General features: G+C 48.1%; 1 protein-coding gene and 1 long non-coding RNA gene across 3 annotated transcripts in view; both read left to right on the top strand.

Moving 5' to 3' along the window:
- The window catches only part of KREMEN1 (kringle containing transmembrane protein 1), a 39,981-nt gene extending 20,120 nt beyond the window's left edge, over positions 1-19,861 (top strand). Inside the window, exons 4-9 of one of the 2 annotated variants that reach the window (XM_084867323.1) lie at positions 7,805-7,929; positions 8,605-8,758; positions 12,357-12,689; positions 13,586-13,744; positions 14,881-14,965; positions 16,542-19,861. In XM_084867323.1, the coding sequence (XP_084723449.1) occupies positions 7,805-7,929; positions 8,605-8,758; positions 12,357-12,689; positions 13,586-13,744; positions 14,881-14,965; positions 16,542-16,710 (1,025 nt within the window). In that variant the 3' untranslated portion in view covers positions 16,711-19,861. Of the gene's footprint in view, positions 1-7,804; positions 7,930-8,604; positions 8,759-12,356; positions 12,690-13,585; positions 13,748-14,880; positions 14,966-16,541 lie in introns of both variants that reach the window. The other variant, XM_084867322.1, reaches the window with a different exon arrangement.
- Positions 19,862-20,101: 240 nt separating this feature from the next.
- On the top strand, positions 20,102-24,607 carry LOC311613419. The gene is made up of 3 exons (XR_014793452.1): positions 20,102-20,414; positions 22,541-24,087; positions 24,339-24,607. It is a non-coding gene; the product is annotated as an uncharacterized lncRNA (long non-coding RNA).
- The last annotated feature ends 1,762 nt before the right edge of the window (positions 24,608-26,369 follow it).

Genomic DNA, 26,369 nt, shown 5'->3' with positions numbered 1-26,369 from the left:
GGGGAGTGAATGTTTACGGACAAAGCAGAGTGTGGTTGAATGGCCGGCCATTGTGCGAAGACCGGAATCTCTGCCCCTCGGCGTGTTACATGGAGAGCTAAAACGAGCAGGGAGGCAGAGATGGAGTGTGACTCAAAAGGGGGCACAGAGAAATGTGAACTGTGCTCTTGACCTTCAGAGCGCGGATCAGAACTTACCGTTACAAGGAGCACACTCTGCGGTAATTGGATTTGCTCTTCAGACCACTTCTGCCGAGGTGTTTCTCAGAATCCCCGAGTTTTTAGTGCAGGCTAAAGAAATACAGAGTTTTAAAAGCAGATTCCAACATTATCAGATTTATCATCCCTCTAGAATCCACTCTAAGTCTGTAAGTCCTGCTGGTTTGACTATTGTGGGGAGGAATCATCTGGCTTAAAATCTGTCGTTTGCATCTCTCTCTTTTGTAAAAAACCTTCCTCACCATTCTAATTCCCACTTATTTCACTGCTTGAGGGACATTCTAACAGGCCCCTGGATGCAGGAGCTGCAGGGCCACGCTTTTTGGTAGCTGAGTTCTAGATGGTGGGGTCAGGTGGAGCAGAGAGGGCATTGGAGGCAGAGGGGACAGTTTGTGGGCACACGCACACCCACTCGAATGCCCAAGTAAAGCCAGTGTTGCTGAGAAGGAAGGCAGGAGATGAGGTCTGAGAAGAATTAGGTGGGGCCAGATGACGGAGGTCTTATAGTCTGGATTCGGAGCTTGGACTTGACCCAGGAAGATGGTGATGAGGCTGAGGAGAGTGTGGAGTATCAGGAGACTATAATTTCTTAAATCTCCATATTAGGAATTTAGGGCAAGGCTTCTCCCTCTTAATCTGGGAGACTTTCTCAAGTAATTGTATCAGTCACAGGCCAGCCCTGCCAGGATGCCAGTGCTAGCACCTGGGCAGTATGGGACCTCTTGTCAGTCTCAGCCAGTGACCTCACAGGCTCAAGTTCCTTTTAATTAAATAACACCCTGACCTTCGTTAAAACAGATCTGTTGTTCCTTACAAAAATGCAGCCCCAAAACCAGGATTTGAAAACTTCCAATTGTCATCCTACTAAGAGTTTTTAAAGCTATGTTCAGAGTTTGGGTAAAAAGCCAAGGGCACTTTGGTAGTGGTGGTCACGGCGGTCTCTCAGTTATAGGGAATGTTTTGTTTCTGTCAGCATTTTCGGCATCTTAATGTCAACACTGATTTTTAGTATGTTTTAGCTTTTATTTTAGCTATTAGTGAGTACCTACTGTGTACAAAGCATTTATATTCACATTATCTTACTTATCTTTTTTCAACAGTCCTATGAAGCAAGTGGTATGTCCTCTTCCAACCACCCATGGCCCACTGTTCAAATGAGAAAGTGAGGCTAGAGTAGTTAAGTGATTTGGTGAAGATTACGCTCTGAGCCAAACGGGATTGGAATCTAGGATTCCTAATGGCAAGACCAGTGCCCTTTCTTTCCAGTACTCGAGAAAAGCCCCATTTCTTTTATTCCTGTGAAGAAAAGGGACTCTGGGATGGATCCAGGCTACTGTTGAGGTCATTCCTGAGAATATTCTTTGTGGATTGTTTGGGAATTAAGAGTTTGAAATTCTGATAGTATGCCGAATTATTAAGATTGCCTTTTTGACATTGTGGAAACCAGAGGATTAACTCAGTGGCGACAGAGGGTCTGCAGTTCAAGCTGTTAGCTCTAAGTCATTTTCTTTTCTCCTTTGGGTTTGGGAAATCCCAAGCCCCAGGAGTGAGGCAGGCTGCAGTGGTATCCGGGAAGCATTTGTTGCACAGCAGAGCGGCTCTGTAAATGCTGGACCGTCTCCGCGGGTGTTCCCCGCGCAGCTGTTCTCAGCTGGGAGCGGGCTCCCGGAGTGGGAGCCTTTGCATGAAACCCAGCATCAGGCAGCCTTGTCCAGGCCCCGAGGTCTCTCCATGTCTTCCTTGTATGAGCTGCAGCTCATCTGGAAACAAACACAGCGTCTCTGCATCGTTAACACTGTTCAGCTAAAGCAAAACCTCAAACTTAGGCCATGGCCAAAGCAATACTGAAGTGCACGTTAATAATATAAATTATGCATACTAATTTTTTTCACCTCTCTATTACAATTACATAATGGTTTTCATTGAACCCTTTAGACTGCCCAAGTTAGCCTTGTCAGAATCCTGTTTGTTTGTTTAGTTGTTGTTTATTCTTGCTTTATAAGAGTAGTTTTGTTTTCCCAACTAGATTAAAATTTTCCAAGATAGGAGCAGGGCTATCTCTGGAATTTCTGTGAAGGAGAGGCTTAAGGCAGAAAGGGGGACTGAAGGATTTTTTTTAAAGCTGTATTTACATAGCAGGCACCCTCATTTTATTTGGGTTGCATGTTATTTATGGAGGGGTGCTAATGGGATTTATGGGGGCTTTCCCTCGTCAGGCCATATTAACAATTTTCCACAACACTTAGCACAGTGGAGGCCGTACCAGGTGCTCACAAGGATTCTTGATGATGTGAAATCATGTGTCTTCCAATAAGAAAACGAAAACTAGTAAAAAGTATATGGACTTGAGAGTCACACCAGCTTAGGTTTGAATCACTACTCATTTAATAGTTTATGGCAAAACGACTCTCCCCTGGGCCTTGGTTTCTTCATCCATGCCTTCCAGGGTTGTTTTGAAGATTAAGGAGTAAAATATACACAGTCCTCAGATTTCAGCCCATGGTAGGCATGGAAGTCCTGGCAGGTATTGTGGTGGCCTCTGCCTTCCCCCAAGGAAAGTCTCCCCCTGGAGTGTGTCAGCCTAAATGGGTCATTCCTAACCTGCGTGTTATTTCTGGCCATTCCTTTTATTCCTGACTGACCAGGGGGCTCAGGAGCACGCCTCAGCCTCTGGTGGCATCGCACTCAGGGAACACGAGAGGTCCTGCATTTGTCCCTACAATGCCGTTCTCAGATAGGGCATCTACTCAGTTAGCCTTTGCTTTTGGCAGTGGACATTATTTAACTTTCTGTTAAAAAGCATTGGCTTTCTGAACCAAATGGACATTTTCCTCAGTGACAGATTTATACTGTATTTCTAAGAAGTTCTAAAGCAGTTGTGTAAAGCATACTAATCACTTAAAAAGGGAAACTCATGTAGATCATTAAGGATGATTTTACTGAACATCTTTACACCAGCACTTGCCTGTAAGGAATATATGTAAACATAAGAAATAGTCCCTGCCCTCAATCTTATGATGTAATTAGGAATCTGAGTTATAAACATAGGAGAAAATTGGACACCAGCCCGCCAGTTATATAAATAAGTTTGAATTATGAGTTAGTGTGCTGGGAGTTTTTGAAGATGAAAGGGCCCAGGATGGGCTGTGGAAATGGGAGGCATCCTCCTGGAGAAAGGCAGATGGAGAAAGGCTGTGACAGAGACGTGGAGGAAGGTCACAGGATTGGTGTGCTTGTGGTTCGGGAACCGAGCTGCCCAAGTAGCAGAGTGCACAGAGAGGAGCCAGATCAGACCTTGAAAGTCAGAGTTGATTCGAGGGAAACTGACACAGTGAAGGCCCTAGTTCAGGAAGTTGAACCAGAGTACATTTATAGGGTGGATCAGGGGAAGGAAGTTTGGGGAAGAGAGGATGGGTATAGATTTCTAAATCCAGGGGATATAGGCCTGAGCAATGATAGTAGCAGTGAGATAAGCCAGGAAGGGTTAAATCCAAGATGCGTTTAGGAAGAAGACTGAACTTGATGACAAGGGCACTATATAAGGGATGAACCAGCAGAAAAAGTAAAAGATGGCCCTGTGGTTCGTTGCCTGGGGTATTTGTGGTGTCCCTGCGAAAAAGTTCCAGTCAACAAACTCAGCTCTTCTTCCCAGAGACGCAGCTGTATCATTCCTCTTGAACTTGGACTGACCTTTTGTCAAGAAGGTGTCTGTTACTGCCTAACAAGCCACCCCCAAACCCTAGTGGCTTAAAACAACAGCAGCTTATCATCTCTCCTGATCCTGTGGGTTGGCTGAGTTTCGGCCAGGCTGTTCCTCTGCCTCTCTCCTATGGGTTCCATCAGGTGGCCGCAGTCAGCTGGGTGCTCTGCTGCGGCCAGGACATTGAGGATGGCTTCCGGATCCTCCCTGGGTGACCGTGCTTTTCCGCAGCACAGTCAGACCCCTTCTGTGGTAGCTTGCTTCCAAGGAAGAGGAAGCAGAAGCTACCTGTCCTCTCAAGGCATAGACTCAGAAAAATCAGCTCACCCATCAACTCATGCCTCAAACGTGGCTGGTCGCCTTTACTGCCACTTGACAGAACCCTATCAATCAGTGCCTACAATTCATTAACTGGAATCCCAGTTCCAGCTTCCTGGGGGAGAAATCTGGTGGCCCCAAGTGGGAGTAAGCCGTGGCCAAAGGCGTGGGTCCTATAGCCTGTCCCCAACAACAGCAGGATCTCTGAGAAGGCGCGTGGGCAATGGGCGGGCTTCAGCTGTGGAAGCCCATGGAGATGCCTGCAGCACCTTCCCAGGGAGGCCCCTGTTACATCCGAGCGTAGCAGGTGCTGAGTAAGCCTGCCTGGTTGCTTCCTACCAGACCCTGGTGACAGTCAAAGGACAGTAGCTCCTGGGTTAATCTGAGCAGAGGGCGCTCTCCCTCAGCCACCTCTAAACCCAGTATCAGTCAGGAGCTCTGACCATCTGAAGAGAATGTTGGTAATGAACCGTCCTGAGTTTTAAAGCATCAGCTATGATAAACAAGGGGTTCGTGTGTATCTTAAGATGATTTTTTAAAAATTGAAAGTGATGAGGCCTCTTTGGTAAGACGAAAAATGCATGACTGAGCCACAGGACTTTAAAGTGGTCTTGGAAATGAAAAGGAATTTGAGAACAAATATCCTTTTTCAAATGGCGTTTTCCTCCTACTTCTGGGAAGAGCTGAGGGTGGGTTACAGCCTGGAAATCCACTCAGTTGACCAGTAATGCTTTTGAAGGCTCCATGACGCGTCTTCTCCGGGGAGACGTGGAGCCACAGTTTCCAGTGCGACTCAGAGGGCAGTGGCACCACGTGGAGGCTGCATGTTTCAGAGGCTGGCCTTGTGCACAGAGCGTTGAGGGACTAATGTGTTTGAGAATTCTATCTTTAATCTCAGGGAGTCATTTTCATTTTGCTCCCCAGACTGGGCCTATCAGAAAAAGGGCCAGGGACACCAGAAAAAAACAAAAACAAAACACCAACCATGGTGTGAGAATCGGCGCCCCTAGAGCGCCACTCTGCTCTCCATTTCCATCTTGTAGCCCCCCCCTTCAACCCCAAAACCCTTAACCTCACTGGTTTCTTCTCTGTCACGCAGCAATGACTTCACCTGTCCTGCCTTCCTGAGGGCTAAGGGTCTCATGCAAGATGCTTACATGAAAGCACACTGTATGCTAGCCAGACAAATGTAAGAGATGAACATTTGAATGCCTGGAATCAAACCCAGTTTTCTGAGGTGGCTGCCTTTGATTTGTGTCTTTTAATTCAACGCTGTTTTATGTTTCTATTACGAAGCAAGTTGTTCCTGTTTGTGTAGTGAATGATGAAAGCTTTATTCCATATAATGATAACAAGCACTATTTATTCAGCACATACTCTCTTGCCAGGTCTTGTAGTGTTTACTTCATTTACATTATCTTCTTTTCATTCTCCCTTGAGGCTTGTATTGTTCCTCATTCTACTGTTGATAAAACTGAACTTGGAAAAAACGAGGCTCCGCCCTTCGGGACTGGCTACAGCTATTCAGGTCTGGGCTTGGCTCTTGGGTGGGTTCCGCTCTTCAGGACTGGCTTTGGCTGTTCGGCTCTAGGTTGGTGTCTAAGTGTTAAAGGTAACCTTCGTGATAAACTCAGTTTTCTAAAATGCTATTTCTAGGTCACCAAAGAGGACAGTGAGCAGGCAGGTCTCAAAACCCACGGTTACTCGCTTTAAGTTCATGTTGTTACAGATCAGCAATTGACGAATTAGAGTAGGGTGAGCCTAGAAACGGGGGTGGAAGAGGAGGCAGAAGCAGCAGTCTAAGAGGGAGGAGAAGGTGTTCCAAACTGGGGAAGTGGCAGTGGGATAGAGAGACATGGACAGATGTCTGGTAGAATTGACAGTGTCCAGCAAGTGATTAACTTGGATGGCAAGGGTGATACCTCAGGCCATTGACACTCAGATGGATGGAGTAACAACGTGCTGTGATCCGATTCCCAGTGATCCGCCTCAGGATGTGCTTTGGGGCCTCACTGCTCCAGTGGAACATGAGCTGCCTGGATTTGCTCGCCAAATTGTTGAGAATAGGTTCCAGCTGCATTAATGCAACCCATGGCCTTGTTTGTGACTAATCTTCACATTTATGGTTATGCGCCTTGGGCTCTCTATAACTAATACCTAATAACATGCTTACTGGTGAGCATAATGGACTAAATGAGACAAAAATCAAAGTAAATGACCAGAATGATCATGATCAAGTAGTTCTTACTAAGAATCATTAAGTGCATGGCTTGGGTTTCCATATGCGAGGTCCCTTTAACTTGGCTTATGTGATACGCTCCCTGCTAGAGATGCTTGACTCACTGCATTTGTTTAAACTCTAAAACCCAGCCATTCCCAAGCCAGGCCCCCTGAACACCAGGCTTGACTCACTGCATTTGTTTAAACTCTAAAACCCAGCCATTCCCAAGCCAGGCCCCCTGAACACCAGGCTTCTACTGCCCAGAGTTTTTCTGTTTACATTTGCTACTATAGAGACTCGGTTTGTTTCCGAAAGATGCACTTTAGCATTTGTGTGGTGAGCCACATTTGTTATATTTGAACCATATGTGACGTAAAGAAGAAGGGTAACCACTTGGCTTAGAGGGGGAAGGGTGACTTTTTGGGTTAGCAGAGATACTTCCTGCCAATTCAAAATGAGCTGGTGAGAGGTAGATGATGGCAGAAATTAAGTGTGTGTGTGTATGTGTGTGTGTGTACATATATACATATGTGTATATTTTTAGATGTCAGAAGACTAATGTGGATAGAAAGCTTATTAAACTGGACCATGCTGTTTTCCAGCCTTAAACATAAAGGAAAAGTGCTTTCTAAGAGTCTTTGTAGCTTACTGTGGAGTTGAAAACATATCACTCTTAACTGGCCTAAAGGTGCTTCTAGGACTCATTCATGTCTTATGATAACTCAGTTCTATAAGCTGTGAGGAACCAAATAGAGAAAGAAGGGAAGAGCTTCATATGATAGTGGAGTGATTCGTAAATTAATAACACAGATGTTGATTTGCGCATGGGCCACAATAAATTAATTCCTTCATTCAATAAACATATATTTAGTGAGTATTATATAGGTGGATTAGTTAACTCTTTCTGTGTAACAAATTACCCCAAAACGTAGTGACCCATTTGTGGAGCTTTTTAAAGAACAAGGGGAGACACAAGGCACAGGACAATAGGCTTTCTAGGGATTTTCCCGCTCTAGTGATTCTGGAACAATTTATATATTGTAGCTTCTATTTCTAGGGAAGTATTTCTAGTTCTCTTCAGTACTAAATTCTATCAATAGTGAACAGGTAAAAAAAAATTCTTAGGGTTAGGTATAGGGGCCTCACATACTCTTCAAAATAAAACAAAAGCACGGCATTTAGCAGAAGACAGTAGGCTTCCATTTTTGAAGTTTGTTGCTTGTTATTTATCGTGCCTTAGGAGTGGAAATGCTGGCTGAGATGAAAGTACCTGGCACCGAACACTTTTCCTTCTTGTTGTTTCACAGCCAGATGTTGTGAAATTTTTTTGTTTTCCTTTTCCTCCAGTGCCTGGAAACCTTGGCTGCTACAAGGATCATGGAAACCCACCTCCTCTAACTGGCGCCAGTAAAACATCTAACAAACTCACCATACAAACCTGCATCAGCTTTTGTCGGAGCCAGAGGTTCAAGGTAACTGCTCTCTGGCTATCTACCTATAGAAACAGGTAGAGATGTAAAAATAACTTGAAAATATATAATATATACGTTTTTGAAATATAACCTGTGAAGCCATACAAACTCTATTTTTCTGCCAAGGAGACGTTGGAGGAAGAGTGGGCTTGGGAATGAGGAGTATGAGGTAGTTCTCTTGTCCAAAGACCGGAAAACCCCAATATCTGCATCCCTGTTTGACTTCTGACAGAGTTATATATTTCCTTGTGCTCGTGTATGCTATGAGCAGGAACATCTCTGGCTCTGTGGGTGATCTGGGAATAAACCAAGGTAGTTCTTGCTTCCTTGATAAATTTAGGGGCCCAGCCTGGACACGAGTCCAAAATATTTTCTTTTCTTCCTATCCATTCCTCTATCTGAAATTCATTCATTGGCCATTAAGATTCAATAATGCTATATCAAAAAAATAAGAAAATTAAGTTGTTTAATTTCCTTCCTTCCCTTTTTCTTTCTTCCTCTTCCCTCCCTCGGTGTGTAATGACCTGTTGTAAGAATGGGACAAGGAGAGGTCCCAGGGGAAGGGTGGGCTGGGAAAATGAGGCTGGTTGCTTTCTTGGGACCAACCTTGCCAGGATCCTTCCGTTCACTTGACATCCCTGATTGACACCAAGTCCTGCTTCTCTGTTGTGGCAGTTTGCTGGGATGGAGTCAGGCTATGCTTGCTTCTGCGGAAACAACCCGGATTACTGGAAGTATGGGGAGGTAGCCAGTACTGAGTGCAACAGCGTCTGCTTCGGGGATCAAACCCAGCTCTGTGGTGGCGATGGCCGGATCATCCTCTTTGACAGTGAGTATGCCTTGTGCCCGTTACTGTTGAAGACACGGGAACTGTCGGGCCAAGAGAACAAGCCTGCCCCCCACTTCTCTCCATGTATTATTTTATTCATGTGGCGATACTTGGTAAGCACCTACTGCAGGCCAGGCACTGACCAGGCCCTGCCATAGAACGCTGAACAAGAAGACTTAGCTCCTGTCCTAGAGAGGAAGACATCCATTTAACAAGTAATTAATGACAGTGTGTCATGTGCTTGAGAGACATGGCCTATTGGGAGACACTTAGACAACCTAGAGAAGATGACCTTTCTAATTTGATGCAAACAAATAACTACTCAGTATCAGCTTTAAGATCCTCGTGTGTGTGTGTGTGTGTGTGTGTGTGTGTGTGTGTGTGTTTAAATCTGTTATTTTAGAGAGAAAAGGAAAGGAGAGAGAGAAACATCAGTTTGTTGTTCCACTTATTTATGCATTCATTGGTTACTTGTGTGTGCCCTGACCGGATCAATGCCACAACCTTGGCATATCAGAGTTATGCTCTAACCACCCGAGCTACTTGGCCAGGGCCTCTCTTGTTTGTTTTTCTAAAAGATCCTCTTTCTCTGGCTGGTGTGGCCCGGTTGATTGGAGCATCGTCCCGTGCACTGGAAGGTGCTGGATATTAAATTCTGTACTGACAGGTTTCCTTCTTCTAGTACTTAAAAAAATATTTCTTCTTTGTCTGTGGCTTGCATTGATTCTCGAGATGTCCGCTCCAACTTTGTTCCACTGTTTTTAGGCTTTTCCCTTCTGCCTGCTTTTAGGGATTTGTCTTTGTTTCTGTTTTCAGCATTAGCTATGATATGTCTAGGTATTTTTTAATGTTTATTTATTAATTTACTTGCTTGGAGTTTGGTGAGATTCTTAGATTACTTTTCATTGACCTTGGAGCATTCTTAGCCATTTATTTTTTCTGCAAATATTTCTTCTGCCTTGTTCTCTTTTTCTTTTCTTTCTGGGACTCCAATTACATATTATTAGACCATTTGATATTATCCCACAGCTGTTGGGTGCTATTTTTGCTTTTTTCACTTTATTCTTTTCTCTGTTTCATTTTGGATAATTTCTATTGACCTATTTTCAAATTATTTTATTCTTTCCTCAATTTTGTATAGTCTGTTAATAAGCTTATCAAAGGGATTTATTTCTGATAATTGTTTCTTTTATTTCTAACATTTACATTTGACTCTTTTATATAGTTTTCATATCTCTGCTAAAATTTTCAGTCTGTTCAAGCATATGGTCCATCTTTCCCACTAGGTCTTTTCTGTATTAATCATGTAGTCTGTGGTAGTTCTAATGTCTGGGGCATTATTGGGTCTGGTTCTAGAGATTGTTTTCTCTTCTTGAAATATTGGGAGGTGATTGACATTATATTCATTTTAGGTTTGCTACATAAATTAAATATTATGTTGCAATCCTAAAATGAATTTTATATATCAGATGTTTTATCTCTTGACAATTAGTCTTTTCCCCTCTCTTTTTTGCTTGCTTTTATGTGTGTGTTGTAATATTTTATTGAATGCCATACACGATGTGCAAAACAACAGCAGAGGCTGAGGTCCATAGAACTTACCCTGGAAAAGGGCAGGCCTGCGCAGTGTGGGGACTGAGCCTTTCTGTCAGTGGTGAGCTGGGTGTGGATTTTCTTGCTTCTGTCATTGTCTTCCATGCACATCAGGTTTCAGATCCCTTCAGTGATGAGCTGCTGTTTCCTGAGCTTAGTGTGGAGCCTGGGATTCCCGTGGGCTTCCTCAGTGTTCCTGTCCCACCCTCAGCTTTGAGCAGCTTCTCCATGCCTGTGCCATCCAGGGTCTTCCCCTCCCTCAGCGGTAGACTGCTGATGCCTGTGGCTTGGTGCTATGCTCTGTGAGGTCTGGGGGTCGGTGGATGTCTTGGTCCTCCTGTCCATCCTCAGACTTAGGCAGGACATGTTCCTGGGGCTCAGGGGAGGACCTTTCCAGCATTCCTGCACCCCGTCTCTCTCCCGGAAGCTAAGCACTGCTTTGCATCTGTGGCGGCTCTTGGGAGGGAGAGCGTTTCGTGCCCTGCTTTCACTGGGGCAGAATCCTGGGCTCAGCGCAACCCAGGGCCGGTGGCTTTTGCCTCTGCTCTTCCCCAAAGCAGATCTGTGCCTGGTTGCTCTGACAGGAAAGAGAGACTTTCCTCCTCCCTCTCCCCAGGGCAAACAGGTTTTGTTTCCACCCTGGCTCTGGGAGCAAGAAGCTTTGCTGCCCCTCTCCCAGCAGCTTAAGGCTTTGCTTCCTTTGGGAGGGGGATTCTGGTGGGTGCTGGGTGAGGCCTGACCAGAATTGCCTGCAAGTGCGTGCAGACTCCTGTTGTGTCTGGGCTCCAAACTGAGAGACTAGCCCATATTCAACCTGTAGGGGTTTGTTAAAAATTTAGCTGCTTGTTTCTTCCTTGCTTTTATGGTGGCTACCTTCTCCTTGTGCTCTGTCAAAGATGAAACACTTTTGTGTGGTCTGAATCTCATTGGAGGGGCTTCTTACTGTTTAGAATTAAATTTCCTTTGTCTTTAGACCTCAGCTTTCTGACAAGTTGATAAAAGTTTTGAGCTTTTTTCATTGTTTGATGAAAGCAGCATCCTCTTACTGCTTTCTACATCCTAAAGGGAAGTGGAACGCCCCCAAAGCTTTTTAAATCCTAGCCACACACTCCCTCTCAAGAACGGTCACTTCCAGGACCGTGTTTACACTTCACCACCTAAGATTCGGTCAAGTGGCTGTATCCCCTTCCTGGAACCTGCAAATCAAAAACAGAGTCCAGCCCTAACCGGTTTGGCGCCTGCTGACTGAAGGGTCCCAGGTTCGATTCTGGTCAAGGGCATGTACCTTGGTTGTGGGCACATCCCCAGTAGGGGGTGTGCAAGAGGCAGCTGATTGATGTTTTTCTCCCATCGATGTTTCTAACTCTATCCCTCTCCCTTCCTCTGTGTAAAAAACAAAACAGAGTCCAGAGAAATCAGACGTGCTAATACAGTGATCAGACCTGAGTAAGTCTCCTCCAGGCAGAAAGTCAGTTCTTGTGCATATATCCTCTAAGGTATCAGGGTTGCCCTCGTGTTGTAAAGCCCTTTTTTTTTCACGACTTTACCTCACGGAGTGCCTCCCTGCCAAGAGGGCCCACTGTTTCATCTCATCTGTCCTCATACATTCATGTGATACAGGAGCAGGTGGTGGTCTCTCCAATCTCAAAACTGAAAGAAGAGAGAGGCCTGGAAATGAAGGATCACATGGCCCAGCTGGTCCCAAACCCAGACTCTCTGACTCCAGCCTGGCCCCCACCTAGGCCACACCACTGTGCTGTGTTCTAATTCTAAGGTCTCCTGGGGGGAAAAAAAAAAAAAAATCTTCCACAGTCATTTGTTCAGGGTTTAAGTGATTCATTTGGTGATTTGATCCTGAAACAGAAGACAGTCTGGCTTTCTAGACTAAAAACAATATCCTAAACTGGATCACATTCAGAAGTTCAGAAGAATGGTTGTAACTGGTTGGAAAATGAGCCCCGTGGCTGAGCTCAGGCTGAGCGCCGTGTCCTTTTATCTCCCACAGCTCTCGTTGGTGCCTGCGGTGGGAATTACTCGGCCATGACTTCTGTAGTCTATTCCCCTGACTTTCCTGACACCTACGCCACAGGGAGGGTCTGCTACTGGACCATCCAGGTTCCGGGGGCCTCCCACATCCACTTCAACTTCACCTTATTTGACATCAGGGATTCAGCAGATATGGTGGAGCTGCTGGATGGCTACACCCACCAAGTCCTGGTCCGATTCAATGGAAGGAACCGCCCACCTTTGTCCTTTAATGTCTCCCTGGATTTTGTCATTCTCTATTTCTTCTCTGATCGCATCAATCAGGCCCAGGGATTTGCTGTCTTATACCAAGGTAAGACTTCCCTGTGTGTCTCCAGCTCTTCTTGCACACCCTTGTGACCTGTGGAGCTTGGGCAGTTCTTGCTGGGAGGTCTTAGTCAGGAGCTACTGAGTTAACTTACGGATTTCCCCACCTCCCATTTCAGAACTTGTATGTTTCATGATACAGAAAAGAGGTGAAACCTGTCATGTTTGCCATTTTAGCAGTCCTAATGACAGTTTCCATGGGAGGGTTAAAAGAACAACCAAAAGAAAGAACTGAGGCTGATAGAATCGGAAGGCTCGATGGAGGATATTTGGTCCATCATCCTGTCTCTCAGATCCCAGCCAACCACAGAAGATTGGTGTCCCAACTTTCTTCAACTCCTCCATGGTGGGGCCCCTCTCTGCATCTCTAATGTGGGCACATGTGTTCCAGGCACATATCTTTGCCAGCACATGAGAAACACAGGGTGTCTTAAGACCTAAGACATCTTTGTCCTAGATGTCAAGGGCATTTAAGAAGAGTTCAGTCAGTTTATGCTACAGGGAGTCACAGGGAGGAGGCCACCCCACATTGGGACAGTCTTGAAGAACAGGTCGGATTTGGGTCGGTAGGTAGGAAAGACAAGGGCTTTCCAGGCAGAGGATCCTTAGCTGCAAGGGCACAAAGGTAGGAAATGACAAAGTATTCTGTGATGTCCACAGACAGACCAGTTAAATGACTAGAAGTTGACAGTGCATTCCTTCTGCCTTATTCGGGGCCAGGGCCTGGCAAGTTCTGCTTGAAGGCCAGTGGGGAGAATTACACCCAGAACTGGATCAGAGAAAACAACCTTTCTACATAACCAGGAGCTCCAGTGCCTCCTCCTCCCTTGTTCTTCATTGTCTTTACCAGCTTTCCCCAGTGAATTCCTTTTGATCTTCCAGCTGTTAAAGAAGAACCACCGCAGGAGAGGCCCACTGCCAACCAGACTTTGGCCGAGGTGATCACGGAGCAGGCGAACCTCAGCATCAGCGCTGCCCGGTCCTCCAAAGTCCTCTACGTCATCACCACCAGCCCCAGCCACCCACCACAGACCGTCCCAGGTAGCAGTTCCCAGACACCATCAAAGGGGGTGGAAGCCACAGAGCTTGAAGGCAGTGTCCTTGGCGGTTACAAAATCAAAGTACTCTTAGGTGTTTCTCATTCCAAGGCAGATTGGGGCCCTGGCTCTGTCACCATGTTTGTCCTGCCCACTGAGGGACACGTTCTCATTAGCTTGACTCCTTAGTTCTTAAGGAAAAGTGCTCACCGCCATAGAGACAACATGTGTTATGCCTTCTGTACATTATGATCAATCAGCTAATCCAGTGTTTTCTCACACTGAGAATATATTCTAGAACCCCGAGTTGTTGCTCCCTAAATTGGCAATTTCAAGAGCTCTACTTATTCATTCATTCGTTCAAAAGATCCGTAAGTGCTTTAATGGTACCAGGTGCTATTGTAGGCACTGGACTATACAATGAACTAAACAGATCTCCCCTCCAGTTGGAAGAAAAGACAAGAAGCAAAATAAAAAGTGAGATAGTGATAAGAGCTATGAAGAAAAGTTACGAAGGAGGAGAGAGAGTGGGTAATGGTCTTGTGGTTTAACTTGGTTGGGTACAGACTTGCGTTCTCTCTTTTCTGCCAAGGAAATTGGGGCCTCTGGGAGCTGACAGAGCTGCGGCGTATTGCTGGCAATTACCTAGCCTGGAGATTTCCAGACTGTGCTCCAGGTCCCCCGCAGGACCCTCCGGAGGAGGGCAGGGCAGAGAGCCTCTCTGGTGCTTGCCCATCATTTGTTTATGAATCAGATAGGATTTCACAGGTCACACATCTCATTCCTCGGGTGAGAAACTGAGGCCCACAGTCTATGTAACTCATTTGTGGTTGCACAGTGGATCCAGTAATGGAGACGGAATGTGCACCGTCATTTTCGACTCTGAGGCCAGTGCATCTTTCCTTTACTTCCTCACTAGCCCACACTGCCTGCCTCTCTCCATGAGGGAGCTCTAAAGCCAGGCGAGGTGCTCAGAAAGCGGGGACTCCCTGCAGCCTGGCTCTTAGCTGCATTTGGTGGCTTTTCCCACCTGCAGGGAGCTCCTTGGCCAGACCTGCATCTCTGTGCGGTCAGTGTTCCCTCAGGGCTTCCTTCTGAAAACTGAGCTCAAACAGGTCTGACGGGCCCTGTCTTTTGCAGGATGGACAGTGTATGGCCTGGCAACTCTCCTCATCCTCACAGTCACAGCCATTGTAGCAAAGATCCTCCTGCACGTCACATTCAGGTGAGTACGACAGAGCTGCCCAATTCCAGGGGCAAAGGCTCAGAGCTCCTTTTCTGCTGGCTTCGTTTGTGTGGGTAAAAGCGTAATACCAGAACATGACCCCAGAGTCCTCAGTCCTAGGAAACATGTGACAGTAGACATTCCTCATTGGAGAGTGAAATGTACAACTGGACAAATCTCACTAAGGATGAGTGCTTGTGTTTGCTCGGTATCCAAATGATACAGTTTCAAGGGGGATTGAAACAACCTGGGCATAAAAAACAACAATTTTCATTTTTTTGCCCTGTGTTTTAGCCCTGGAAGAGATCTTGATGCAAGAACAAAGATTGCTGGAATGGTACCATGCGTATTTCCTAGTGCCTTTTAGAAACTGGAAAGCATTCTTAGGAAGAGAATCTAACATTTATTAACTATTGCTTAATAGTCATTTTAAGCCAGTTATTTAAGAAGCTTCGTCCTTCAATTCTGACCATTTGTGAAAAAAACATTTTCTTCCTTTATTTTGCTGTTCAGGTTTAGCAGTTCTTCCTTCCAAGAAAGGGCCTACTGAAGTTCGTATGTTTGGGGGGGAGGGGCTTTTTCTAATTTTTTTCTAGATTTCTACTGTCTTCCCTGTGGCTCCCAGTCCAGCTCTCTCCGTATTTTTTTTTTTTCAGTTTTATTGAGATATAATTGATATATAGGTTATCTGCATTTCAAGGCCTTCCTGAATGTTGGTGTCCTGTGAAAGCCACTTTTCCCTTACCTCCTCACTAGCCCTCAGCCACAGACGTTTATATATTAAGTGACGGCTCCTCCAGTGCCCTCTGAAGGCTGCCCTTGGTCACACTGGGACCACCCACATGCCTCATGCCTCTGCACACTGCGCTTTACATTTTTCAGTGGAAACAGTGTCATTATTGTTTACTGAGCCCACTCACATGCCATATATATTATATATATATTTTATTTTATTTTATTTTATTTTATTTTATTTTTTTAAGTCACAATTTACATGTTCTGGAAGCTTCTCGGCACAGTCCTGACCACTTGTCTCCCACAGCAGCAGGAGAGCAGGAGGCTTCCTATAGCGCCCAGCAGCTCGCGGCACCCTGTGGCCCTAAAGTGCACGTCTGGCTCCTACCTGAGCCTGGAGCCCCTCTGCAGCTTCCCTGCCATGCAGCACTGGTGCTGAGGCAAGACCCAGTCCTGCAGAGTAGTTCCGCCTTTGTCCCCTTTTAACTAGGTAAATGTAATGTGAAGAAAGCATTCTTCTATATTTAAAAAAAAAAAAAAAAAAAAAAGAATTTGAAAACTCAGTCTTTCAGGAAAGCCCTTTCCAGATTTGAGTAATTCTGCAAGTTAGCAAGTTCTTTGTTACCCCGAGCTGGAATCTGCCCCGCTGCATTCCCACCCCACAGGACACATTTCACCCTCACAATAGTCCTCAGATCCCTGCAGGCCGCGCTTAGGCCTTTCCCGTGACCGCCCCTCACCGAGCGCCCCGTTTCATAGGTACAGGTCTCTCATGGTTGTTTGGTCTGCTTTGTTGTTTGGTCTTGTCAGGAAGAACTCTTACGTTATTTTTGTTTGACAGATCACATCGCGTTCCTGCTTCAGGGGACCTTAGGGATTGTCGTCAACCAGGGACATCAGGAGAAATTTGGAGCATTTTCTATAAGCCTTCTACTTCGATTTCCATCTTTAAGAAGAAGCTCAAGGGTCAGAGTCAACACGATGACCGTAATCCTCTTGTGAGTGACTAAAAGCTCCCCCGTGCCCAGGACAGGAGGTTCCTCTGAGCTCAAGGCCACGGGGGACCACCTCTCCCGTGGTTTCCGCTGCTGGACGCTTCCCTGCCTCTCCCTTGGCCTCTTTAGAGGCGCCTGCCGATGGACTGGGAAGGGGCGCCCCCGCTGCAGGGCCAGGCGTAGCCTGGATTTGTCCTGCTTCATCAGCTGCACTTAGGAGAGAAACTCAAAGTCCCAGGGTCTGGCCCTCGTGTGTGTGTGTGTGTGTGTGTGTGTGTGTGTGTGTGTGAGTGTGTGACTCTCTCTGATCCAGGAATGGGGGTGTCAGGACACTGGGGCTGAGATGACAAAGATGGTTGTGTCCAGCACTGGGTTCAGGTATATTCTAGATGACTGTCAGGTGGTGGTAAGTGTAGTGTGCCTTGAGTCTTGCTTGCTTCTTCTCTGTTTTACCCACACATAGATCACTTTCTCCTGGTCTTTATGGTTTAGAAGAAGGCCAGGCAGGGAATTCTGAGGCTCTCTTGAGGGTTGGCCTGGTCCCCTACTCCTGGGTATTAGCATCCCAAAGCGCTAAAGAGGGCCCATGCTCGGTGCTGACTCGGCTTTGCTCTCCAGACGCTGAATGAGAAAAGGCCTTCCAATCTTGGGCAGCCTGAGAATTAGGTCTTCTGATCCCAATTCATGTCAAACCTCTGGCCTCCCAGGTTCCCTCTTTGCAGCCCTTTGCCTCGTCTCCCCAAGTCCCTGAGCCACTGCCTGCCGCGGCCCTTCCTGGGGTTCTGCCACATTGGCAACCCATCTGACACTGGCTGCTGCCAGAAAACAGGGCAGCTGGGAGGTGTCCACAGGGAGAAGTGACACTTGGCAACCAGGAGAGATGGTAGGAGCTGGAGGCAGAGGGCCTTCAGAGGGGAATGAGGCCATGTGTCCACAGGGGGGCAGGGGCGCTGCTCCAGGCACTACGTGAGACCCACCACAAGCATGGATCTGCTTGGTGCTGTCTTCATGCTTTGATCTGAAAAGGCGCATTTCCCGGGAGCAGCTGTCCGCAGACCCGGGGTCTGGAGACAGGTCTGTCCCTTTAAGGACCACTGGAAATATACTGGCATGTGCAGTCTTCCTTCCAAACTATTCCTGGATTTTGAGGAATCTCTTCTCAAACACAAGTGTCAGGTGTGTGGTAACAAAGGGCCCTGAGCTGTGAATAGACCCACATCCAAGGGAATGTGGAATTTGGCAAAGGATTCACGCAGCCAGCAGGCAGTGCAGCTGCCAAAGACTCACTCTGACCACTGGCCCACCCTGCTCACCTCACCCGCTGGTCACAGGGGCCAAGCCCCAAGCTGATGTGTGTGTTGTCTGAGCTGTAGCAGTATCAGCCCTTTCGCAGAGATCCTGGAAGCGCTGGTGATGCCCCAGTGCTCTCCTTCCGACTGGACCTGGAACAGCCCAGTGCCGCCAGAATCAACTTACTGCCCAGGGAGGGCCGCAGGAATCCAAAACCAGCATCAGGACAGCCTGGGGGAAGAGCCATAAATCTTCTCGGCCATGTCTTGGTTGGAGCCTGTCGGCAGCACCCCACAGAGGGTCCCTGTGGCTAAGTAAACAGCTGAGAAAGAGAGAGTGAGGTGTGCCTCCAGGAGGCACTTGACCTTCTAAGACACTGCTTTAGAAGAGAGAAAGGGAGGGCTGGAGGTGATTGGGAAAGGTGACCCTGAGGAAAGCCCATCACAGATCACACAGCCGAAGATGATGAAAGAGGAAGGGGAGGGGATCCGGGGACCACGTGGTCAGTGGCTCTGAGAGCATCCGGTCCACAGCCTCTGCCCTGAGGAGGGTGAATGGAGGAGGCTGCAAGTGGTGCCTCAGGACCTGCGTGCCCTCCTCATCCTGTTCACTGTGGTACCCAGGCCCTGCCTCTCCGCGGTGTCCCAACATGAGGGGGGGGCCGCTCTCTTGCTGCCTCCCCTTTCCTTCGCCGTGTCTCACAGTGCCTTTGGCCCCTCTAGGAGGCACTCAGTGCCCTGTGTTCTTTCTCCCCGTGTGTCACTGCGTACAGAGCAGAGGAGTGGGAATGAACCCCGGGTACCTACCCCAACCCCCATGTCAGAACAGGGTATAGGCGAGGTGAGGTGATTGCTGTAACTTCTGAAGTTTGGGCTCTGGCTCAAGACTCCAATCAGCCAGAAACCCACAAAGATCAAAGCACTAGTGAGCGCCGCCGTCCTGGAGCTCAGGCCGAACCTGTGGGGAAAGGCCTCACTCACCACACGCCCCGCCATCGGCTCAGGCAGGAGCCGGCCTGACCCAGCCCAGGATCTGGCCAGGCCATCCCAGCACCAGCGGGCACGCAGGCTGTCGCCAAGCCTCTGCACCCCGTCCGAGCACTTAATCCTCACCAGCACTTAGCGGACGGCCTCAGAGATCCCGTCTCCCTGCCTGACGAGGCCGCCCCAGGTCTCCCACTCCATAGCCAGTCAGCTGGCACCCTCTTGGGTTGCAAATCTCCTCTTTGGCGTTTGATGCCGGCTATTGTTACTACCTTGGGAATTTTAACCTTTTTACTTGTTTCCTCTGGTGCCTTTGTTTACCTTCCTCACTCTTCTACCTCCTGGCCAGGTCTCCCAGCTTAGCTGCCCTGGCGTGGGGTGTTTCTCAAACCTGCAGGCTGGCCGGCTCAGGGGTGAAAGGGCCTCCCCCTCTGCCTGCAGACCCAGGGGGTGCCCATTGCACAGGCTTCCGTCTTGTGAGCCCAGCATGCTCCTCGAGACGGAAGTGGGGTGTGGAGGAAAGTCCGAGGCAACTCTGCTTCAGAAAGAAGGTGTCTTCCGGAGCACGTGGCGGGCGCTGCCGCCGCAGGGGCCACGCAGCGTCCAGACCTGCCCACGCCCAGGCTCACCTTCCCGTGGGGATCTTGACTTTGGATGACAAGGCTTTATTTGTAAATATGCTCTTAATATGCAACTTTGAGAATAAAATAGAAACATCATGTATTTTAAAATATAAGATGAAGTGTGACGCACTGTATACAATTTAATATATATTTTTAGGGTTTTGTTATTTAAGAAAATGGAATGTAATGGTACTTAACTTTTACAAAAGAGAGAAAAATGTTATTTTTACTGCCTGGAGAAAATAAATATTCTCATTGTTGTAGAAACGGGGTGCGCCCTGGCTTGTCATCTTTGTGGGCCAAGGACAGTGTCGCACACAGGGAGATCCTCGGCTCTTTCTAACATGTGCCCGTGCCAGCCCGCACCTTTGGCTCAGTTTTTCCCAAGTGTCTCCAGGTTCCCTCAGGTCTCGCCGCAGCTTTGACCCGCAGTGACCTTCAGCTGGTAAGATCTGGAAGAGTTGGAATTCCAAATGAGCACGTCACCCGGTGCGACAGGGCACTTCTCGGGGATGTGCAGAAAAACTTAGGTCTGAATCCACCCTGAGGTGGCAATCCACTTCTCAGCCTCAGTCTCCCCTCCCTGTAAATGCAATAGCATCTGTGCCCCAGAAGGCGATGAAGATTAAGTGAGAAAAGATGTCTAAAACACTCATGTAGTTATTATCCCATGTGGAATTCATCTTGCCTTTCAGAGCAGCCAGTTCTTCCTCTGCCCACCCTTCTTAGTAATAACACCCATGGAAGCTCCGTGTGAGTTGCCCGCTCTGCGCCCAGCACTCGCCTGTCGGGCACTGCGCATACCCGGACAGCCTTTCTGCAGGTACTGTCGCCCTGTTCGGTCAGAGAGGAAACAGGCTCGGAGAGCGGCATGGGGGTGGCACAGCCCTAGAGTCAGCCTACAGGATTCAGCTCCCACCTCTCACTCGCTGAGAGGCCAGGAAGTGGAAAACAGGGAGGCTCCGGAGGGTTTCGGTGGAGGAGTGACGTCAGATTCCTAGTTTAGAAGGATTGACACTTGCATCAGGAAAAACAGATGGGAGTGGGGTAAGACCGAGGGTGAGGAGGCCCATCAGAGCCTCGGAGGTACACAAATGAGAGACTCGAGGGAGCTGAACAGGCCCCCACACCAGCACTGAGGGAGGGGAGAACTAGGTGAAGGTAAGCTGGCTGCACCCATGGCCCAGGGGCAGGTCCTCGGGGCCTGGGCTCACATCCCCACCCCACCACTTACCACGTGACGCTGGGCGAGTGACTCAGCCCTGCGTGCCTACTTTCTCCTCTCTCAGATTGGGGCAATTCAGTAACCGCCCATAGTATTGTGGTGCGTTATTATCTTAGTATAGTTTCAGTAAATGGTAGCTGTGCCTTGTTATTGTCGAGTAGAGGTGGGGGGTTAAGAACAAGGAGATGTGTCTAGGATATAGCTCACACTTATTTCAATGGTTAATATTAGAAATATTTTCAAAGGTCTTTATTCAGAAGTCTGGTGATGTGAGCAGAAACATGCCGTAGGGACCTGACTCCTGTCTATATCCATTAGCCTTTGGTAAAATTAGTTCCATTATACTTCCGTTCACGTAAAGTCACAGTTTCCCAGAACCTATAACAATGTTGAGTGAGGGCTTACCGTAGTTCTCTGGCAGGCATATTACCTGGACATGGAGTCTGTGGCCCTCTCTTTCTCTCTGTCCTCTCCCCGGCTGACCTTGGCCTACACCACAGCAGCCAGCCCTAACCTTGCAGTGGCTGTTGCAATATCATGGCCCCTAAAAGCTTCACTCCAGTGTTTCTCTTCTCTGAGCTTTCCTTCTCTCTTTCCCAGGAGCTCTTTTTGACTTTGTAAAATGCTAAGGATGGTTGGTATACAATATCACATTAGTTCCAGGTGCACAGCATAGTGATTCAACATTTATATGCTTTACAATGTGGTCTTCGCACTACGTCTAGTAATCACCTATCGCCAGACAGAGTTACCACAACATTACTGACTATATTCCCCTTCATCTCTTCTACCTGTTCCCCCACCACCACCCTCTGCTGTTCTGGCAGCCATCAGTTCCATCTGTTTCTATGAGGCTGCTGTTTTTGTTGTGTGTTGTTTGTTCATTTGCGTGTTGTTGTTTTAGATTCCACATATAAGTGAAACCATATGGTATTTGTCTTCATCTGACTCTCTAGTTCTATCCATGTCACATATGGCAAGATTTTTTTTTTTTTTGATGAATAAACTTCCATTGTGTGTGTGTGTGTGTGTGTGTGTGTGTGTGTATCACATCTTTATCCATTCATCAATCAATGAACATCTAGGTTGCTTTTATATTTTGGCTATTGTAAAAGACACTGCAATGAACATAAAGGTATACATATCTTTTTTTAATTTACCTTGTTGAGAATATTACAGATAGCCCCCATTTTCCCCCCCCATTACCCTCTTCCATCTGGCTCCCGCCCCACCCCAGACCTTCACTGCTCTATTGTCTGTATCCATGGCTTATGCATGCATATATGCATGTAAGTTATTTGGTTAATCTCTGCATATATCTTTTAATTTTTCAGATAGATACCCAGAAGTAGAATTGCTGGGTAATATGATAGATCCATTTTTTTGGTTTTTGGAGAAATCTCCATACTGCTTTCCACAGTGACTCACCAGTTGGCAGTCCCATCAACAGTGCACAAGGTTCTCTTTCCTCCACGTTTTCACCAACACGTTATTCATTGACTTTTTTACAACAGCCATCTGACAGGTGTGAGGTGGTATCTTATTGTGGTTTTGATTTGCATTTCCCTGATAATTAGTTGAGCCTTGTTTCATATGTCTGTTGGCATCTGTATGTCTTTGGAGAAATGTTTGTTCTGCCCTCTGCCCGTTCTTTAATTGGATAGGTTATTTTTTGTTATTGAGTCATATGAGTTCCTTATACAGTTTGGTCATTAACCCCTTAGCATGTGTGAATATATTCTGAAGGAGCATGTTTCCATGGCTGGTAGAAAACAAATGGTAAAACCACTGGTAAACTTCTGAGGGACGGCTTAGCCTGCAGCAGAAAAACAAACGCAGCCGGAATGTGCAGCTGTCCTGCCTGAAGCAGGACCAGGAAGAGCACCCCAAACCCATCTGCGTGGACTTTGGGCACCGCTGACCTTCACCTCATCTCCTTGTTTTCCGAAACCTGAGCGATTCGGACATTGCAAAGCCCGCCCTCCGGGGAGCCCACACCAGGGCCGCGTCAGCCTCGTCCTTTGTCAAGCAATCAAAGGCTCTTCTTCCTGCGGAGACGGAAAGGGCTGGACAAGGGTGACCTTGTCTCCAGGCTTGGAAATCACATGATCATCTCCTCTCCCCCCCCTGGGCTGTGCGAGCCTGAAACTGCAGACCAGTCTCTGGGACGCTGGGAACTGGAGCGCTTTTGTTCCTCCGTGGCGGGGTCGGGTCCCTGTGGGGGATTGTTTTTGCTTGGCTGAAAGGGGAACTCGGGGGACAGGATATTTCAACCTCAAGAAGCAGCAACATTTGCTTGTAGCTGGAAGTCTTCCTTTCTGGTCTCCAGCTGTTGTCTGGAGCCACCAGGCCCCCGCTGAATGGGACTCCACCCAGCAACCGGGGGCAGGCAGCCCTGGGCTCGGCTGGTCGTGGACCAGCCCGTGTCCAGGGGGCCCGTCTCCAGAACGCCCCCAGCCCTCCCGACGCTGGACACTGGGCCCCGGAATGAACGAACCTGCTGGCTGTGGATGGCGGGGCTGAAGAACCAGGCTCCACAGAGAAGCGTTTTAGGAGGAAAATAGACCCAAGTCTGAGGTCCAGGCTCCCTCCTCAGGGGGAGAAAACAGAAAGGTCTAAAACAGCCCAGGCTTTTGCAACCGAGAAGGTTCAGATTTCACTTATTTCACTCTTAGGAACCTTCACCAGTCCCTGTACAAACCTAACCGGGCGCCCGCTGTTTTGCACACACCGATCATGGGACTATGTTTCATGTACTTGCCTTTGTTGCTGGTGCCACAGATGAATGGGATCAAGAGCATTCGAGGGGTATTCAAACCTCATATTTAACCTGATAGGGGGCAGCTTTTTACAAGTCCCGAGGCAAGCTGAGGAAAGAGCTTTTGAGTGTGTAAGGATGGAGATAGTAATGGCAATAGCAGCAGCGAGCATTTCTGCAGTCCCCCTACCAGTATGTGTGTGAGCCGCTGTACTGAGCACTCAACAGACATTACTGAGTTCATCCGTGTGACAGCCCAGCCTGGGCAACGGAGGCTCAGAGCGGGGACCCAGCCAGCAGAGGGCAAGGCCAGGATCCAGCCCGCTCCAAAGCCAGGACTCCGTATGCCAGTTGCACTTCAGGCCCCTTGGGGCAGGCAGGTGGCTCTGAGAAAGGTCCCGAGCTCCCAAATATCTCTTCCTCACTGGTGTTGCCTCCACACAGCCCAGAAAAGTACCGATCACTTTGCCTGGGGCGAGGAAGGCAGCAAACCTACACTTCTTGCCGAAACCGGTTTGGCTCAGCGGTAGAGCATCGGTCTGTGGACTGAAAGGTCCCGGGTTCGATTCCGGTCAAGGGCATGTACCTTGGTTGCGGGCACATCCCCGGTAGGGGGTGTGCAAGAGGCAGCTGGTCGATGTTTCTCTCTCATCGACATTTCTAGTTCTCTATCCCTCTCCCTTCCTCTCTGTAAGAAAAATTAATAAAATATATTTAAAAACAAACAAACAAACAAAAAAAACCCTACACTTCTTGCCCTACAGCCAAGGCTCAGAGGGTGAGCATAAACCTATGAACCAGGAGGTCACGGTTCAATTCCCAATCAGGGCATATGCCTTGGTTGCAGGCTCATCCCCAGTGTGGGGCATGCAGGAGGCAGCCAACCAATGGTTCTCATCATTGATGTTTCTCTCCCTCTCTCTTCCTCTCTGAAATCAATTTTTTAAAAAGCCTCCACTTCTTTCCCTGTTGAGAACACAAACCACTTGGAGAATCAGGTGAATATTATCAAGCCCCTCCACCAAAAGATCCCACCTATAAAAATCTGCATAGAAATTCTGGAGGTTTAAAGACCCCCCCTAAAACCCTCCATGGACTTTAGGTTTAGAATCTCTCCATTAAGCATGGATACTATAACAGGAGTATTAATATATTATATTTACAGGACTGGCTGATACATTCAACTGATCTCTTATTAAGTGTCTGGCGTTCATTCCAGGCGTTGGTAAATTTTTTTCTGCAAAGATCTAAACAGTAACTATTTTACCCCTTTTCCCCCCTTCCTTAAAATATGTTTTATTGATTTTTTAAATTTTCTTTATTGATGAAGGTATTACATATGTGTTATTTTACCCTTTTTGAACCATATAGCCTCTGATCTCTGTCACAGCCACTCAACTCTGCCCGCACTGTAACTGGAACCAGTGCCCACCCACTGAGACCTTCAGGGACCTCACCACTGCAAGTCCTGGAGCCAGCCAGGTGACTCCGAGGAGCGGGGGGTGGCATGGGGAGAGGGGCACTGGGGCCCACATGTAAGCAGCCACAGAACAATATCTAAGTAAACGGGGGTTGTGTTCTGATGAAACTTAATTTATGGACACTAAAACTTGAGTTTTATATCTTTTCCACATGTCACCAAATATTATTATTATTATTTTACCCCAACAATTAAAACCTGTAAAAACCATTCTCAGCCTGTGGGTCACACAAAACAGGCGGCAAGCCCATAGGCCATAGTTAGCTGCCCCCTGCACTGTGCCAGCCACTTGCACATGTCGTGTTTAACGCTCACAACCAGCTGTATGCATTAAGCATCGCTGTTATCCCCATTTGTCAGATGAGGACACCGAGGCTCAGGGTAAATAACTCACGCGAGAAGCACAGGAGTTAGAACTTGGCCCACCGTCAGCTTGTTTACTTTCCTGAGGAACAAGACCCGGTGAGTTGGTGGAGAAAGGAAAGGAAAAGGTGCAGGTGGGGTGGGGGAGGGGGGCCCTGACGCCTGGCCCACTCTGAGCCCTGGGAGCTTAAGGGGGGCCGGGCTGAGGCTCTCTGCTCCAATGGCCCGCGCTGCGGGGGAGGGCGGCTGCTTTCCTGAGCTGCTCCTCCAGACAGAGCCCCAGACCCCGGACAGCTGGCGGCCCTGACATTGTTTGGCGTCTCCCAGGTTCTCTTAATTATAACCGATCTGCCACCCTCAGCAGTTCCTTGTTCTCCTTTGCCAATGTCCATGGGTTGGAACCGTGAGCCAGACTCCCAGCCAAACGTTCGGCTAACATCCCTTCCCTCTCCCATGTGGGGAGCCCCCGTCTCTTAGAAACACGCCTTTCTTCTCGGTCCCGCGAGGGGGAGAGGCCAGCCCTTTCGCATGCTGCCTCGCTCCGCTGGGATCTCTTAGCAAAGAGAGGGACCGACCAAGGCTGCTTAACTTTCCCCAACTCCCGGCCTGCCGGCGGACTCGGGGGCTCAGGGAGGTGGCTGAGGGCGGTCTCTCTTCCTGGTGCCCTCCACCATTTCTCTGTGCCCGCCTCACTCAGGAGCAGCTTGGGTCCAAGGCGCTGGGACAAACGCCCTTCGCCAGAAACACGCTCCAGGCTGGACCTGGGCATTGTTCGGGGTGAAGGCCTGGCAGCTGGGGCAGAGGAAGGAAGGTGGCCGCACAAGGGGCCAGAGGAGGAGGCAGGGCTGATACCACACCCCGTGGTGTAGGTGACCTTGGCCAAGCCACCTGGCTTCCCTTAGGAAAACGTGACTCCCGATCAGAGGAGCCTTGAGGCTGGGAGCTCTGGCTG

Source organism: Pipistrellus hanaki (genome assembly GCF_964339955.1).
Source record: "Pipistrellus hanaki genome assembly, chromosome: 19".
In the NCBI taxonomy this organism is placed as follows: Eukaryota; Metazoa; Chordata; class Mammalia; order Chiroptera; family Vespertilionidae; genus Pipistrellus; species Pipistrellus hanaki.
This window is presented reverse-complemented; position numbering and strand designations above follow the sequence as displayed.